Source organism: Podarcis erhardii, assembly GCF_964252035.2.
Source record: "Podarcis erhardii genome assembly, chromosome: 17".
In the NCBI taxonomy this organism is placed as follows: domain Eukaryota; kingdom Metazoa; phylum Chordata; class Lepidosauria; order Squamata; family Lacertidae; genus Podarcis; species Podarcis erhardii.
In genome coordinates this window covers 33,508,585-33,526,752 of record NC_138515.1, presented here as the reverse complement: position 1 = coordinate 33,526,752, position 18,168 = coordinate 33,508,585, and the positions used below count along the sequence as shown (strand labels likewise).

At 45.1% G+C, this 18,168-nt stretch overlaps 1 protein-coding gene across 1 annotated transcript; it reads left to right on the top strand.

Moving 5' to 3' along the window:
- Window positions 1–12,275: 12,275 nt before the first annotated feature.
- TENT5C (terminal nucleotidyltransferase 5C) lies at window positions 12,276–17,949 on the top strand. Its single transcript, XM_081845418.1, has 2 exons — window positions 12,276–12,431; window positions 15,560–17,949. The coding sequence occupies exon 2, from the start codon at window positions 15,582–15,584 to the stop codon at window positions 16,743–16,745; it is 1,164 nt and encodes a 387-aa protein (XP_081701544.1). The 5' UTR covers window positions 12,276–12,431; window positions 15,560–15,581; the 3' UTR covers window positions 16,746–17,949.
- The last annotated feature ends 219 nt before the right edge of the window (window positions 17,950–18,168 follow it).

The window sequence follows — 18,168 nt, the reverse complement described above, 5'->3', positions numbered from 1 at the left end:
CCTACTTCTTGGGAGAAAGGCGATGGCAAACCTAGACAGCATCTTGAGAAGTAAAGACATCACCTTGCCAACAAAGGTCCGTATAGTTAAAGCTCTGGTTTTCCCAGTAGTGATGTATGGAAGTGAGAGCTGGACCATAAAGAAGGCTGATCGCTGAAGAATGGATGCTTTTGAATTCTGGTGCTGGAGGAGACTCTTGAGAGTCCCATGGACTGCAAGAAGATCAAACCTATCCATTCTTAAGGAAATCAGCCCTGAGTGCTCACTGGAAGGACAAATCCTGAAGCTGAGGCTCCAAGACTTTGGCCACCTCATGAGAAGAGAAGACTCCCTGGAAAAGACCCTGATGTTGGGAGAGATGGAGGGCACAAGGAGAAGGGGACGACAGAGGACGAGATGGCGGGACAGTGTTCTCGAAGCTACCAGCATGAGTTTGACCAAACTGCGGGAGGCAGTGGAAGACAGGAGTGCCTGGCGTGCTCTGGTCCAGGGGGTCACGAAGAGCCGGACACGACTAAACGACTAAACAACAACAACAAAAATAGCAGCAACAGCATTTATTCTGTAAATTTATATACCACACCTTTCACGCGAAGATCTCTGGGCATAAAAGTGCAAAATACAAACACAAAAAACATCATAAAAAGAAGAGTCAAAACAAAACAATAACTCCCCTCCTTCCCACAAACACATTTAAAAGGATATAGGGCGTTAATCAGTCCAAGGCCTATCTGAAGAGGAGCATTTTCACCTGGCAACTAAATATATTTCCCATAAACTACATTGTTCTTAGATGATTTACTTAATCCTTTACAGACGCTTCGGGTTGCATATTTTCGGGCTGCACACCGCACTGAACCCGGAAGTACCGGAATCAGTTACATCTGGGCTTCAGCGCTCGCACATGCGCTATAACACTAAATTGTGCTTTCCACATATGCAAAAGCACCAAAGCGCTGAATAGCAACCCATGCGTGCGCAGAAACAGCACTGCGGGTTGCGAACACTGCGGGTTGTGAACGTGCCTCCCCCACGGATCACGTTCGCAACCCGAGTGTCCACTGTACTTTCTTCTAACCACAGGGTCTGTGGCTTTCAAATCAGCCCCTCTGATATTGCCTGTGATGTTATTCATTTATCACTGATCCTTTTCTAACGAATATTGTTGGCATCTGTCTTGAGAGTCAATGGAGTGTGCTTCGGGAGGTGAAGTCAAGCCGCTGCATAGCAGCACCAAAGTGACTTCCCCAGGGCACAAGCCTGGGCAGTGCGTATGGAGGCGCTGGGCTGCCCAGACCCCTTGCTGATGGGGTCCAAAGGAAAGCAGAGCAACAGGTTTGGCACAAGCTTGGATGCAGGAGTTTCCGGAAAGAGGTGTACAAGGTGCCATCCAACCATCTTAGGGACTCCACTCTGGATTTGTGTAGGTTTTTGAAATATACTCGGAGTCGAGTGTGGATTTCATGCTCTTTATTCAGCTCATAGTAGTGAGGAATGAAAGTTCCCCCAAAATATCTGCTTTATATACATTATTTACACAATGGGCTGCCCGTGATTGGCTAATTCCGGGCTTCTCCTGTAGGCCAATCAGGTTGCGGATTCACTTCCACCTGGAGCTGTATTGGGTGGCTCCTGTGGACCAATCATACTGCTGCATTGTTCTAGGACCAATCAGATTGCTGCATTCTGAATCCTATTGTTCTAAGACCAATCAGACTGCTGCATTTTTGATCTTATTCAACTCAGTACATAACAGGTTTACTCCTTAGACCTTTCTTCTCCTGAGGTTATCCCAGAAGGCAGTGGAGGTTCCCATTAGAGTTTTCCTTCTCCTAGATGGACTACCTTCCCAGGTTGATGAGCCCCATCTGCAGCTCACTTCTTAGAGACCCCAGAGTTGTGTAGTTCTCAGCATTTTCTGACCATTGGACCCACTCTTGGTCTCATCTGCTCAACGCCAGAGTCTGTCTTCGCATTCAGGGGAAATCTCTAAGTCACTGAGGGTTTAAGACCCATTGGCTACCATTACATGGTTTAGCCAGCTACTTGAAGCCATTCCCAGGGTGTGGCTACTGTCGCATGCCAATATAGTGGTACCTCGGGTTACAGACGCTTCAGGTTACATACGCTTCAGGTTACAGACTCCGCTAACCCAGAAATAGTACCTCGGGTTAAGAACTTTGCTTCAGGATGAGAACAGAAATTGTGCTCTGGCGGCGTGGCGGCAGCAGGAGGCCCCATTGGCTAAAGTGGTGCTTCAGGTTAAGAACAGTTTCAGGTTAAGAACGGACCTCCGGAACAAATTCAGTTCTTAACCCGAGGTACCACTGTAGTTTCTATGAGCCACAGTCGAGTGAGATCTGACTGCGGGGTCGGGACCAAAGGTGGACAGATTACCCCAGAAGAAGCACAACATGTCCCTCACAAGAGGTACTATCCCTCCCCTAACATACCCTCCAACGTTTCTCCGATGAAAATAGCTTCGTCCCATTCCATAATGATAATTTTACTATTTATATCCCACACATCTTACTGGGTTGCCCCAGTCACTCTGGGCAGCTTCCAACATATATAAAAACACAGTAAAACGTTAAAAAAAACTTTCCCTATACAGGATTGCCTTCAGACGGCTTAGGGGTTGGATAACTCCATACCCTACAACATTTATCCAATGATGGTCCTTAGCGATTTCCTAAGGAAAAGTGGGGCATTCTGGGATCAAATCAGAAACCAAGACGGCTTCTCTAAATCAGGGGTGTCCCTGGAAAATAGGGACATTTGGAGGGTCTGCCCTAACACCCCATAACTTCCCATAATAATGAAGATAGAATTAAAATATTTGGATAATGGGACAGAGTGGGGATTTTCTGGCTAAATATTTTTATACAGATCAACAATGTCTTACAGAATCTGTGTTAAAATTAACTGCAGTATCAAGTACAGTGGTACCTCAGTTTTCAAACGTAATCCATTCCGGAAGACCATTTGAGTTCCGAAACGTTTGAAAGCCGAAAACTCAGTATGGAAGCCTCAATATGGAAAACTCAATACGGAAGCCATGTGGCATGTTCGACTTCCGAGGCAAGTTCGAAAACCGAGGTACCACTGTAATTGGTTTGCAATATACCAGGTCTGGCATTTCCTAAGTTAACAAAGAGTCCAAAATGGGCATTATAACATAAATTGACTCCTTTTGAAAATATTGTGCTCATTTATAATTCACTAGGTAAAGGTCTTGTTTCCCAAATTTATGGAGCACTGAACTCTCAAATGCTGTCACCTCTCACAACTTTAAAAGCACAATAGGGATAAGATCTGGGTGAGCCATTAGATTATACTTTATGAAGCAGAATATGGCTAAAGGCCCCTTCAAATCTGTCGCTGTAAGAATCCAGGAAAACACACTCAAAATCATGCACCAATTGTATATATACCCTTTTTGAAAACTAAAATGACTAAAAACGGATCAGCTATGTGTGGTTCGTTTATTCACATGTGGTTGCAATGCCCCAAAGTCTTTGTGTTTGGGGAAAAAAAGTTTTTCATGAAGCAGCCCTTATCACAAAACAAGATACCCCTTTGGATCCTAAATAACACTCCTATCATACCATTCAGAAACTGTCCAACAACTTTCCCACAAGGATCTCATTACTCACCTGACGACTGCAGCAAAGCTTACTATTGCAAGGTATTGGAAGACACTAAATGTAGACCTGTTTGAGATCTGGATCTTACAACTTTAGGGCTTAAAACTAATGGACAAATTGACAGCCCCTATCCAAGAGAGTCAAAGAGACAATGAAACTGCTACTTTTCAATCAATTTGGCATAGCTTTCTTACATAATGCAATATTGATAGAACATGGTTACAGGCGTCCAGTAGCACATTGCAACTTGTGGAATGAAATCTTCATTTAAAAACTGAAAGAAAGGACTAAAAAGTTTGATCTAGGGTCATTTAATGGACACTTTGTGCTTCTGCTGGGGACTCAGGTAGTAAGCTTGTTGAATGTTGATTGTTGCTCTTTGTATAAATAAGTGGAACAATTTTTTAAAAAGGAAAGGAAAGGTAGCATCTCTATTAACAAAGTTCTTCAGGCATTTCTGTGATATAAACCAGGAATACTGGAGCCCACAGAACTCTCTCAAAATTCTGGATGAGCCCGCTGGCCTCAAAAGGTGGGGGGATGCTGTAGAAAGCCACCATGAGGTGACCAGTACCCTCCTCCTACCTTTGAAGGGGAAACAATAATCCCTGAATTCCTCAAATGGATCAAAGCTACATTAGACCAGTGTTTCCCAACCTTTGGTCTCTAGCTGTTTTGGGACTACATTTCCCACCAGCCCTGACCACTGGTACTGCTAGCTAGGGATGATGGGAGTTGCAGTCCAAAAGCAGCTGGAGACCCAAGGTTGGGAAACACTGCATTAGACTATTGCATCTTGAAGCCTTACAGTTTGTCCTCCAAACCCTAGGACAGGGGTGGAATTTGGCCAACTTTGGTAGTATGAGCAGGCCCAAAATTTGGCACCCCCAAACGGATCTTCTCAGTCATGGACTTTCTCAGTTTTGCACCCCTTCGGTTCAGTGCCCTGTGCTGGGGAACCACCCATATTGCCCTAAATCTGGCACTACCCAGGTCTCTTTCTGACAGTCTAGGAGTTATGAGCAGTCTGGCCGTTGTCCCTTCCATTCTAGAGAGCCCCACTGGGACAGAAAATGGTCTCACCACCAACCCCATCACTCCCAGAACAGACTTCATTCAAGGGATACAGTAAAATCACACGTTAAAAACTTCCCTGAACAGGGCTGCCTTAAGATGTCTTCTGAATGTCAGGTAGTTGTTTATCGCTTTGACATCTGCTGGAAGGGCGTTCCACAGGGCGGGCGCCACTACCGAGAAGGCCCTCTGCCTGGTTCCCTGTAGCTTTGCTTCTTGCAATGAGGGAACCGCCAGAAGGCCCTCGGCGCTGGACCTCAGCATCCGGGCAGAATGATGGGGGTGGAGACGCTCCTTCAGGTATACTGGACTGAGGCCGTTTAGGGCTTTAAAGGTCAGCACCAACACTTTGAATTGTGCTCGGAAACGTACTGGGAGCCAATGTAGGTCTTTCAAGACTGGTGTTATATGGTCTCGGCGGCCACTCCTAGTCACCAGTCTAGCTGCCGCATTCTGGATTAGTTGTAGTTTCCGAGTCACCTTCAAAGGTAGCTCCACGTAGAGCGCATTGCAGTAGTCCAAGCGGGAAATAACCAAAGCATGCACCACTCTGGCGAGACAGTCTGCAGGCAGGTAGGGTCTCAGCCTGCGTACCAGATGGAGCTGGTAAACAGCTGCCCTGGACACAGATTTGACCTGTGCCTCCATGGACAGCTGTGAGTCCAAAATGACTCCCAGGCTGCGCACCTGGTCCTTCAGGGGCACAGTTACCCCATTCAGGACCAGGCAATCCTCCACACCTGCCCGCCTCCTGTCCCCCCAAAACAGTACTTCTGTCTTGTCAGGATTCAACCTCAATCTGTTAGCCGCCATCCATCCTCCAACCGCCTCCAGGCACTCACACAGGACCTTCACCGCCTTCACTAATCACCATGTTCTGTTGAAAGGTCTTGTTGGGTGGGTTGGGGGTGTCATTGTCTCATGAGATGCTCATGGTCTTCCTGGGCACATCTTGCCTTTTCTTCTAGGGTATGCCTTCCATGACCAGCCCTTTAAAAAACCCTGGAGATCTCCCTCCTCTCTCACTCACTCCCTACCCCACCAATAACAGGGTTTCCTTTAGATCTCCTTCTGTGGCCACTTTTGGAACCCAATCTCCTTGCTAAAGAACCCTCCAGAGATCCATGAAACATAACTTTTGCTTCCTGAACATTTACAAAGCATCTCAGACAAGTCCGTATTCACTTTGCATCTGAGTTTGCCTGAGGTCCTTACAATTATTTTCAAATTCTCAAAGTTAGTGTTTTGTTCCATTCCCTGAGTGGTTCGAGGCTGCCCTTAAAAAAGAACGAGGCATAAAATCCACACAGAAAACACATCGTTGCTTGTTTCAACTCGCTTGTGGGAACAACTCAGAGGCCGTGAAAGAAGGAAGGTCAACAACTGGAAGAATTAGAGGAACCATTGGAAATGACTACAAAAAGCAGTAGAGATATGAGATGATCAGAACCCTTCGAACGTCCCATTAAAAAAATTATAATTTGGCAGAATATTTGGACTATTTGATATGTATATGTATAATTTGGAATATTTAATGTGATTTGATTGGATTGTTAAAATGGAAAATTTAATAAAAATCAATTTTTGTTTTTAAAAAAAGAACGAGGCGAGTCTTCTGGCAAGAACTATATCACTTTCTCTCTACAAAAAGAAAGGTAATTCTCTTCCTAAAGATGTTTCCTTGGTGGCTAAAGACTATTTTGCCATTTGATTCAGGAAAGATGCCAACCGATCAGGAAGACTGAAGATCTGAAATCGTGCAGAGAGCTTGTCCTTTCACAAAAAAAGTCCACCCCCTGGTTAACCTTCTGCATTTCAGCAGCCTAGTTCAGGTAGGAAAGGTCATTCTGTTGTTGCTGTTGCTTTAACTGGTAGGCATCAATCAGAACACCTTCCTGATTTCAGTGGCGGACTTTGGACTTTAAAACTGAAGCGACGCTCTGTGCGATGCCAAAATTCAGCACCTCCCCACCTCTCACCTTCCACCTTGTTTGTTATTGTTGCAGCACCCTCTTAGCTTAGTGCCCACTGTATGTGAACCAGACACGATCCCTTAAATAGAGTATCACAGCACACGGAGACTTGGGTCTTTGGCCTCTAGTGATATATAGGTGGCTGCAACATGTGGTTCCACCATTGCAACATGGTCTTATGTTCAAAAGCAGTGTTCCTTCTCCAGACCAAAAGCTTTTTGGTTACTTGGTGTTTGTTTCTTTCTCTGATCTCCCTTTTTGTTTTATTCAACACCTGCATCCGTAACCAGCAGTCTGGTTTACTGAGTTTGCTCTCAACCCTTCCCCAAATAAACTAGCTCTTTCTCGGTTTCATCCACACTCTCCCACTGCTGTCATTTCTGTAACAGAATTTACATTTTTACTGTTTTGTCCTGCCCTTGGTTGCATGCAGATATAGTTGCAGTGGGGATAACACACTCCAATGAAATAAATGAATCCTGTTTTTGTTTACCTTTTCTGCTTAATGCAAAAAATATATAATCTAAGAATCAAATAAATCGTGGAAGTAGTCTTTTATAATTCATCCTTAGAATGATGTAGCAAATCGGGGGGGGGGGGGGAGAGAATCCTGTAAATCAGAAAAAGAATCCAAAATCCATATTACGGTGATATACAGTGGTACCTCAGGTTACAGACGCTTCAGGTTACAGATGCTTCAGGTTACATACTCCGCTAACCCAGAAATAGTACCTCGAGTTAAGAACTTTGCTTCAGGATGAGAACAGAAATCGTGCGGCGGCAGCGGGAGGCCCCATTAGCTAAAGAGGTACCTCAGGTTAAGAACAGTTTCAGGTTAAGAACGGACCTCCAGAACGAATTAAGTTCTTAACCCGAGGTACCACTGTACTCATCAGACAAACAAAAATATCATAAAACAACATGCAAGCTTTTGAATATTCCGTAATGCTTCATTGGTTAGATGGCATAGAGAGCAATTAGGGGTAGCAAAAGGAGGTAAGCTGGTAAGTGCCAGAATAGGGGTGGGCATTGAATTAAGGAACAAGATGCCAATGGGCATATGTTTGGGCCAGGAGTTTGTCGTCAGCAGCAGACAAGCTCACAGTCCTTCCATACAAAAATCCAATCCTAAACCACACCCTTTGTTCCAATAGCCTGGTTTAGAAAAGGGGAAAATAGGTGTTTTCTTGATGCTATTGTTAAAAGAAATTAGGTTCGGAAACACTTGTTGATAACTCAGATATCTATCAGCAGATTGTGGTCTAAATTCTACTGACCCCCCTCCCCACTGTAGTGCTTGTGGGGCTAGTCTAGTTCCCACTTTTTTTTACACCGTTTCTAAAGGGACGCGGGTGGCGCTGTGGGTTAAACCACTGAGCCAAGGACTCGCCGATCAGAAGGCTGGCGGTTCGAATCCCCGCAATGGGGTGAGCTCCCGCTGCTCAGTCCCTGCTCCTGCCAACCTAGCAGTTCGAAAGCACGTCAAAGTGCAAGTAGATAAATAGGTACCGCTCTGGCGGGAAGGTAAACGGCATTTTCGTGTGCTGCTCTGGTTCGCCAGAAGCGGCTTAGTCCTGCTGGCCACATGACCCGGAAGCTGTACGCCGGCTCCCTCGGCCAATAAAGCGAGATGAGCGCCGCAACCCCAGAGTCAGTCACGACTGGAGCTAATGGTCAGGGGTCCCTTTACCCTTTACCTTTAACATGTGCCTAAGAATGCTTGCTTTGGGAGTTAGGTCCTCTCCCTGTCCCGCCCCGCCCCGTCCTTTAAGCTGCAAGGAAGCAGTATCCTCCAAAATTTAAAGGCTCATCTGCCACCTATAGGACTCTTCTATTACCTGCAGAGCAAGAGGGTTCAGGTGGCAGCTGTCCTCTAGAAGTTTATGACAAGCTGTTGCCAGGCAATTGTTTCTTTTGCAGTTAGAACAATGGCTCTCACAGCCCATGGGCCCTCATACAACAACCTTGGAACAGGTGATGGGGCATCTAGCCTGATATCAGCATCAGAGGATCACATCCTTTCTCCTCCACCAATTTTGTTATCGAGTTAGCCATAAACCAATGCAGCAACCCAGCCAACTGCCATCTTAATTTCCCCAGAATTCCTGGAAGCATATTATATATATATAGAAATGCAAATAATAATAGCCATAATCAGATTTTATATATATATATATATATATATATATATATATATATATAAAAAAAATCTGATTATGGCTATTATTATTTGCATTTCTATCCCACCTTTTTCTCTCTCCAAGGAACTTAAGGTGGTCACATAGTTTCCCCCCTCCTCATTTAATCTGCATAACAACCCTGTGAGGTTAGGCTGAATTGGTAGCAATGGTAGCAGTGGTAGCAATGGGTTTGTATAGACAAGTCTCATGGTACCTTTAAAACTAACTCTTTCTTTCTTTCTTTCTTTCTTTCTTTCTTTCTTCATTCATTCACTCACTCACTCACTTATTTCATAAGCTTTATACCCCGCTTGATTGTTTTAAACTCTCAAAGTGGTTTACAAAATGAAGATGAGACAATAAAATTACACTCTTACTTTAAACCCGCTGGAAATGACCGCTGGGAGGAGTGCAGAAAAAAAAAAGGAATCACATCTATATCAGCAAAACTGGCTGCTTTCATCTGCCTCACCTGCAATGAAACATGTCTCTCTCATCTACAGCCACAGCAGACGCTGTGACTCTCCAGTGGTTTGACTTTACCCACCCTGCCATGGCGCACTCTTCCATTGCCTCTCAAGGCAGATGGATGCCAGCAACTGCAAACTATAATTATAAAGAAAGAAATAACCTGGATGCTTCCTTTGCTGCCTGTTAAGCTGGGAAGGAAGGAGAGGGGAGTGAGCTACTAGGGAAGAAAGCGCAAGAAAGTTGGGGGTGGATTCTGGCTATCACTGGGGAAGAGAGGAGATAATTTAAAGTCAGAACTTATAAGGCAATGTATTAGGACCAACATTAGCTATCTTTGCTTCTGTATGTGTGTTAGTTATAGAACTTGAGATCCCCCATGCCCCTTCTCTTCCTAATGGACTGGGGAGCTTTTGCAAAGTGGAGAGTCTTCTTTCCTTTATGCCGCAACCCAAAAACACTTTCTAGGGAGTAAGACTGCAATCCTGTATATATCATTTACCTAGGAGTAAGTACCAAGGAAATGTGTGGGGCTTACATCTGTGAAGATATGTAAAGGCTTGCACTCCTGTAGGTCCTATGGAGACTGAGAGTTGCAAACCTAAGCCCCTTTGAGCACAATAGCTCTTTCTTATGAGTAAGCATGGGGCGCGGGTGGCGCTGTGGGTTAAACCACAGAGCCTAGGGCTTGCCGATCAGAAGGTTGGCGGTTCAAATCCCCGCGACGGGGTGAGCTCCCGTTGCTCGGTCCCTGCTCCTGCCAATCTAGCAGTTCGAAAGCATGCCAGTGCAAGTAGATAAATAGGTACCATTCCAGCGAGAAGGTAAACAGCGTTTCCGTGCGCTGCTCTGGTTCGCCAGAAGCGGCTTAGTCATGCTGGCTACATGACCCGGAAGCTGTACGCCGGCTCCCTCAGTCTATAGAGCGAGATGAGCGCCGCAACCCCAGAGTCGGTCACGACTGGACCTAATGGTCAGGGGTCCCTTTACCTTTATGAGTAAGCATACATGTGTAGGATTGGACTATAAATGCATTTAAAGATATACTCTTGATTTCTTATCACACCGAAACTCAAGTATCACATTGTTTTATTTGGCCACATGTATAGCTGACATTCTTGAAGTCAAGAATGTTAAATCTCTCATCATTTCCCCAAATTGCAAAAAAGACATAACTTGACAGCTGGAAATCAGGTTAAGGAACAGCGATTAATTTTGTCCCTTTGCTGCTTATTTAAGTGTTATCTGTTTTCTTCACTGAGAAGCAGTCTATACACAGGAACTGAAGCAACAATTTTAAAGGACTTGCATTTTAATTCTTTAACTCTTTTGTTATGGCTATCGTTCAGTTTCAACAAATAAAAATATTAATGACAAAACCGCTCATTGTTTGAATTTCTGCTGTTTCTGTATAAGCTCACCACCTTGTTTATTGGCATGTTTGAAATAAAGAACTCCTTTTTAATATGAGTATGTGCAGTGTCATCCGTTCATACATACATCAAAGCAATTCAGTGCTACATAACACCACTTTTGAACCTGCCAGCAATTCCAGCTTAAAAAAATGAACTTTTATTTTATTTTAAACACATATCTTTTCCTACAGAATTGTGCTCATCCCATGAAAATGTGTTTAGCATCAGGGTAGCAGAAGCACGCTCCATTTTACACCTGTAATGTGCTGTGGCTTAAGTGAGTTTAAAATGCTAAACTGCACGCGCTCAGAGTATTTCTTTCTTTTGTCTTCCAAATAAGTTTGGCAAAGAATTTTTGTTGGTTGGTTTTTTTGCTCTAGAGTCTAGCATTTTGCAGCAGCGGAAAAGCTGCTTAAGGTGGAAGTGTGATAGGCTTCACAACTGAAGTAACACACATTTTAACATGCTTTAATTCTTCCTGGGGAATCGCTTCCCCTCCTCTTTCAATTACCGTATTTTTTGCTCTATAAGACTCATTTTTTCCCTCCTAAAAAGTAAGGGGAAATGTGTGTGCGTCTTATGGAGCGAATGCAGGCTGCGCAACTATCCCAGAAGCCAGAACAGCAAGAGGGATTGCTGCTTTCACTGCGCAGCGATCCCTCTTGCTCTTCTGGCTTCTGAGATTCAGAATATTTTTCTTCTTGCTTTCCTCCTCCAAAAACTAGGTGCGTCTTGTGGTCTGGTGCGCATTATAGAGCGAAAAATACGGTAATGTACATTCACAACCAATCACAAGTTATGTTCACAAGTGTGCGACCAGAAACCTCCGCTCCATTTCTCGTTATCAGCCATTGACGCCTTTAAAAATAGAAGCTGCGAGTTTCCCCCGGCTTTAATAAAGCACTTAGTATCCTGTACAAGTAAAACCATCTGGTGTCTGAGTAAGTCTTAAGTCATATAAAGTGATGCTGGTTAATTTCATAGGATGACTGGCTGGAGGGCAGCCCCAAATTAGATCTGAAAAGTATGTATTTACAGAATCATGAATTATCAAAAATTCCTGCAGCGTGCACTCCCCTCGACCCATCCCAAAGGCAGCCACCGATGTTTGCTGCTTCTCATGGCCACCCAATCACTGCTTAGACTCCAGGAAACAGAAGCAGTCTCATCCTATACCCGGGGGAAAGCGTGGATGCTGGGAAGAAGACCTCAAGCCACTGGATTGCCTGTGGGGATGCTTATGTAAATAACTGCATTTCAGAGCATCTGTGTATCTGAAGAAGTGTGCATGCACACGAAAGCTCATACCTAGAACTAACTTAGTTGGTCTTTAAGGTGCTACTGGAAGGAATTTTTTGTTTTGCATTTCAGAGGTGCGCCTTCCTTTAAAACAAATCCAAACCCAACTAGACCTGCAGGTGGCTTGGGCTTCCTCCGATCTCACTCAGCCTCTACTCCGGCTTCAAACCAGCTTGGCAGCGGAGCGAAAGAGGAACGCCCAGTCAATTGAACCCGAGGAGGGAGCTTCTCCCCTCGCCTCCGGCTGGCGGGGCGGAGTCCCGATGGAAGGCGGGTCTCTATAAAGCTAGACACGCAGGGCGCCCCCCGCAAGAAAACTCTGGCCGCCGCCGCTGCTGTTGCTGCGCGTTTTGGAGAGGAGCCTGCGGCGCTTTGGTGAGTGGAGCGCAGAGGCGAAGGGAAGCTCCGCTTTCGCCTTCTCCTTCTTCTCCTTCTCCGGAGGAAAGCTCCCCCTACGAACTTGAAAGCTGAGCTTTGCCCATTTGGCATAGGGAACAGAGGGTGTGGTTTTTTGGGGGGGTGCGACCCCCCCTTTGAGCCTCTATATGCCAAGCAAGTGGCAGGAAGCTTGGATGGCTGAAGGGACGCCGGCGCTACTACTGGGTGCCAGCCGCCCCCAGCCCCAGCTGCTGCGCCCTGTTAATGCGCGCTCCCTGCAAGCAGAAAGCTAGCGCATCGGGGAAAGAAGGGGTTGCGTGGGTTTTTGCTCTTTGGTTCGCTCCGCATTCCTGCTTGCATGGAGTTTTTAATAGAGGAAGCACGGGAAATTGCGGGTCTTCCCATCCGCACGACCGTCCCTGCACTCGTATGCGGTCTGTTCTTATTCCAATACCTTTGCTCTGCTGTGACACACATTCTTCAAGATGCGGCTTGTTTTCCTAAATGCAATCTACTTGGGAGTAAGTGCCACCGAAATTGCTGTGGCATGCTTCTGAGTAAACGCACGCAATAATGTTAGGAGTCCCCCCCCCCCTGTTTTTTAAGAGGGAGGAAGCCCCAGTAGTGACAGTGTCTTAAGGTCAGCTAAAAACCGCAAGCAAGTTCTTGAGTTTCACAGCCCCCTTGCATATATCTTTTCTTCACACCAAGTTAAATAGAAAAGGGATGTGGAGAAGAGACCAAGAAAAGTTCATGATGGGTACTTGTCTTTAGTTCAGAGTGGGGAACCTGGGACGCTCCACATGTTGCTGGAGGCACAAACTTAATCACAAAGACATTGCAAAACTGCCTTGAAAACACCAGAAAAAGTTTCCATGTTGTTACTGGGTGTCCTATCACTAGGTCTGGTTGAAATATGTAACTAAACTAATGCAATAAAACTGTTAGCACACATTCAAGACTAAGCCGGGTCTGGTATGGTTTCAAATTGGATGAGGGCCAGTCTGTTAAAATTCCTGCATGTGGGGGTGGACAAGATGACTCTGGGTGCCCCTTCCAACTTTGATTCCTTTTCCCACGGGGGCACAGGCCACATGTGATAGAAAGCTTGTAGGTGTTGGGGGGTTTTTTGGTTTTTTTTACCATGGCAGTTAAGGAAGGCACCTGCCACTCCGTTCCTGTTCGTTTTTCTAATTTCGAAAATGCCCTGAAAAGAGTTCTGAAACTTGCCTGGTTGTGAGCAGAAATTATGACGGAGTGGGCAAAGCTTGCACACTAATATGTTGATATCTCAGGGCCATAAGGCTCTTGGCTTTCCCCCTTTTGTTCCTAAAAAGGCTGCCTCCTGTTTCCCCTGCATCTTGTTTCTGGGTCTCGCTAGCCTTTTGCTTTGGCCGCTAACCAGCCCTCTTTTGAGGATCTGGCTACATAGAGAACTGTTGCCATTTCCTAGGTGTGACTGGGAGTGGTTAAGAGGCAGGGAAAGGCATCCCATTTGTGTACCTAACACCCATATAGACATTAGGGTTTCTTCCTTGCTATTATTCCCCCCTGCCTAAATTAGCCATGTGGGTTAAACCACAGAGCCTAGGGCTTGCCGATCAGAAGGTCGGTGGTTCAAATCCCCACGATGGGGTGAGCTCCCATTGCCCTGTCCCTGCTCCTGCCAGCCTAGCAGTTTGAAAGCTGCAAGTAGATAAATAGATACCACTCTGGTGGGAAGGTAAACGGCGTTTCCGTGCGCTGCTCTGGTTCGCCAGAAGCAGCTTAGTCCTGCTGGCCACATGACCTGGAAGCTGTACGCCGGCTCCCTCGGCCAATAAAGCGAGATGAGTGCTGCAACCCTAGAGTTGGCCACGACTGGACCTAATGTTCAGGGGTCCCTTTACCTTTAAATAAGACTTGCAAGCCACAGTTGGGTATAACAGTTGTTCTACCTCCCCTGTGTTCAGCTACCAAGTATTGGAAAGCTGCATTTCCCTGTGCTTCTAAGTACTTCTAACCTTGCGCAAAGGATCACTGCCTGAACATACCTCTCTGGCATTGCCATTACAGTACACATTGGTGAAGCCTTGTCTCTATGACATGCTGGATTGGTTGGTTCAAACTAGCAGTAGCATGTAAAATGGCAGTCCATGTGCATTGCACGTCCAGTGTTCATGTGCCTGCACCTGTGAAGGGGGAGAGGGTTTAGCATGTATATTGATTTTGTCCTTGTGCCCAATCTAGAGCCTAATCGTCTGACTGGCAACAAGGATACTAAAATATATTTTTTCCACGTAGCAGGACCTTTGGAGAGGGCACCCAACACCAGTTTCCCTCTTTAAAATATTTCAAAGGTTTTAAAAGCAACATTTGGAGCAAAACAACACCACCACCATACTGTGGTTGGACATGGAAGAAATTATAATAAAATAGGGTGTGGGAGAAAAGAGGAGAGGTCCTCTCTGTGTCGTCAGGTATTCTTCCTGTCAAGATGTTGTGGTATGTGGACTTCTGCATCTTAGTAAAATAATGAGCTCTGGATCGTTGACTGGGGCTCTCTAGAAACTGCCCTTGTGCAGTAGTTGTGTGGTAGAGAATGCTCAAACTCCAAAGAACTCAGCCATAGTAACTAAACCCGGAATATAGATATTTGTGTGGGGAGGGAGGGAGGGGTGGTGGTGGTGTGGGATAATTGGGGGGGGGGATAGACAGAAAAGGTAATGAGACCATAAATCTAAGGTACAACCCTATTCTATATTCAGAGTATTTTAAAGGAAGGTGTTTGTATTCCTCACAACAAATGAACAGTACTTGCATTTGCTGCTTTGAACATTTAGAAAGCTTGGAAGATAAAATATAAAAGCTTAGAATATACTGCAGATAAACTGACTACAAAGGAAGGTCAACACAGTCCAGCCTTCCATTGGTATTAATGGAGCCAACCTGGGCGACTAGGACTGAACCTGTGAACCACAGCAAGTCTGGTGGTGCACAGAATAAGTTGCCAGTCTCCTAGCTCTTTCCATGAAGGGCTTCCCAAACCAACTGCAGTCTCTCATATTTGCTGTACCCTGTTGGTGTAACTGGACGGTCTGATTAACATGTTCTCTTCCTCCCCCCCCCCCTTTCTTTTTTTTTAGTTACTTAAAAGATCAATCTACAATGGCAGACAACAAACCAAATGCTGATTCCTTGTCCCGCAGTGTGCTCAGCTGGGATCAGGTCAGCCGTCTTCATGAGGTCCTGTGTGAGGTGGTGCCAATTCATGGAAGAGGGAACTTTCCGACTCTGAAAATAACTCTGAAGGATATTGTCCAAACTGTTCGCCGCAGGCTAAGTGAAGCAAACATTAAGGTGCACGACGTCCGTCTGAATGGTTCCGTGGCAGGTCACGTCTTGGTCAAAGACAATGGACTGGGTTGCAAGGATCTAGACCTTATCTTTCAAGTATGTCTCCCAAGTGAGACCGAGTTCCAGTTGGTTAGAGATGTGGTTTTGCAGTCCCTCTTAAAATTCTTGCCTGAAGGTGTCAACACCGTAAAAATTAGCCCCATGACCCTTAAGGAAGCCTATATTGAGAAGCTGGTGAAGGTGTGCACCGATATTGACCGATGGAGTCTAATCTCTCTCTTCAACAAGCATGGCAGGAATGTAGAGCTCAAGTTTGTGGATCGTATAAGGCGGCAGTTTGAATTTAGCGTGGACTCTTTTCAAATAATACTAGACTCTCTGCTCTTATTCTACGATTGCTCAGAGAACCCAATGTGCGAGCATTTCCACCCAACTGTGATTGGAGAAAGCATGTATGGTGACTTTGAGGCTGCCTTGGATCACCTGAAGAACAGGCTGATAGCCACCAAGAACCCTGAGGAGATTCGAGGAGGAGGTCTCTTGAAGTACAGCAATCTGCTTGTGAGGGACTTCAAGCCCATGGACAAAGAGGAGATAAAAACCCTGGAGCGTTACATGTGTTCTAGGTTCTTCATAGACTTTCCAGACATTCTAGAACAGAAGCGCAAGCTGGAGACATACCTCCTGAACCACTTTGCCGAAGAGGACAGAAGCAAATATGACTACCTAATGACCTTGCGCGAAGTAGTCAACGAGAGTACGGTGTGCCTCATGGGACACGAGCGAAGGCAGATACTGAACCTCATCTCCCTTCTGGCGCTCAGAGTGCTGGTAGAGCAAAACCTCATCCCCAATGCCACCAATGTCACCTGCTACTACCAGCCAGCTCCGTATACCAGTGATGCAAACTTCAGCAGCTACTACGTTGCAGATACATACGGCCAGTCTCATCCCACCTGGCTGCCTTGTAACTGATTTTGAGCTTCCTATTTTTCAAAGCCCCCCTCACCAACTAGGTCTCACACCAATTGAACGGCTCCTGGTTCTCTTTCCTCATTCCTTGAATAGCCTTGGTCAACCCATAGAGTGGGCCTCATCTTTTCTAGTTTCCTTGCCTCTCCTCTCCTCTCACTGGGGGAACTGCCCTAATGCTTTCCCCCAAAGCTTCTTAAACCTGAAGATAGAAAGATGCTGTTGGGACAAAGCCAGAGTAGTAGTAACTGCTCGATTGCTTCCATGCCATGTTGTCTTCTGAAGTTTGAATTAAGTTACCTTTGCAAATAATGAGGATTAGGCTGATATGACTGTGGAAGATCATAGCTGCAGTCCTGTATCTCATTAGGCTCTTCAAAGTCAATAGGACTGAAGCAGCTTCTGAACTGTATGCAGGACTGAAGCCATTTTCTTTACCCTCAGAAAGTCTTAAATTAGCAGTTGACTCATTGCTGCTGTAGCAGGACTAAAGAAGAATGAATTTCAGTTTGGAGAGGATAATGACGTCTGCCAAAACTGTCCCTTTTAGTTTAAAGAAATGAAGGATGTCCTAAATTACATGATGCAAAAATTCTAAGAACCCAAATCAAGCTTTTTTTTAAAAAAAGCAAAGTACTAGAAAATATATGGTAGTTATGAAACTTCAGTTTAATATATTATTTTCCACTGATTCTTGGACAGACCTGCCAGGGAAATGTGGAATGCTCCTGCCCCCAAAGTTCAGCTGAAACTTCAGGATGTTCCTAAGTCTCTGATGTCACAAGTTTGATCAGTAGGAAACTGGGATGGCTTTACTTTGTTATGTTTATGTACTGTACCATTGGCTTGTAAGTGTGCATAGTTAGGGATTTCTAGAGTACAGCAGTATCGTTGAAGACAAATTGGTAAAAAACCTCACTTGAAATAATTGTTCCAAGCTTGTAGATGGCCTGGGCTGGAAGAGGGTTTCTATAACATGGATTTTCTTTCTTTCAGGGGGATTCCCCTTGAAAAATGGGTTCATTAATTATTATTTTTTAAAGAATCATTTATTTAAAAATGATATTTTTGGCCAAAGGTCAGTTGTGTGCCCCGCCCCCGCCCCGCAATCCTCAAAGTATATAATTAGGTGTGTTCTCACATGTGGTGTTTAAAGAGCCTGCCTTTAAGAAAGGATCCTGCAAAGAAGTGCTGTTAAAAGGGAACATGGTATAGACCCAGAAAAAAATGGAAAAATTGGGGGAACACATGTCCCTCCCCCCAATCCTGGCCTTCACATTGCTAGTGCAAAAGATAAGTATTATGGTTGGCAATGTTAATTTGCACTCCAGTTAAAGGAATCCATGTTCTGTCACAGGTATGGGAAATGCAAATAGTGGGTCCCAGCAGAAGTCTTGAAATTTGTCTATCAAATTCGAAAGGCAGT

Excerpts from the sequence above, each read along its gene's own strand:
- TENT5C (XM_081845418.1), top strand. The coding sequence starts at position 15,582 with ATGGCAGACAACAAACCAAATGCTGATTCCTTGTCCCGCAGTGTGCTC.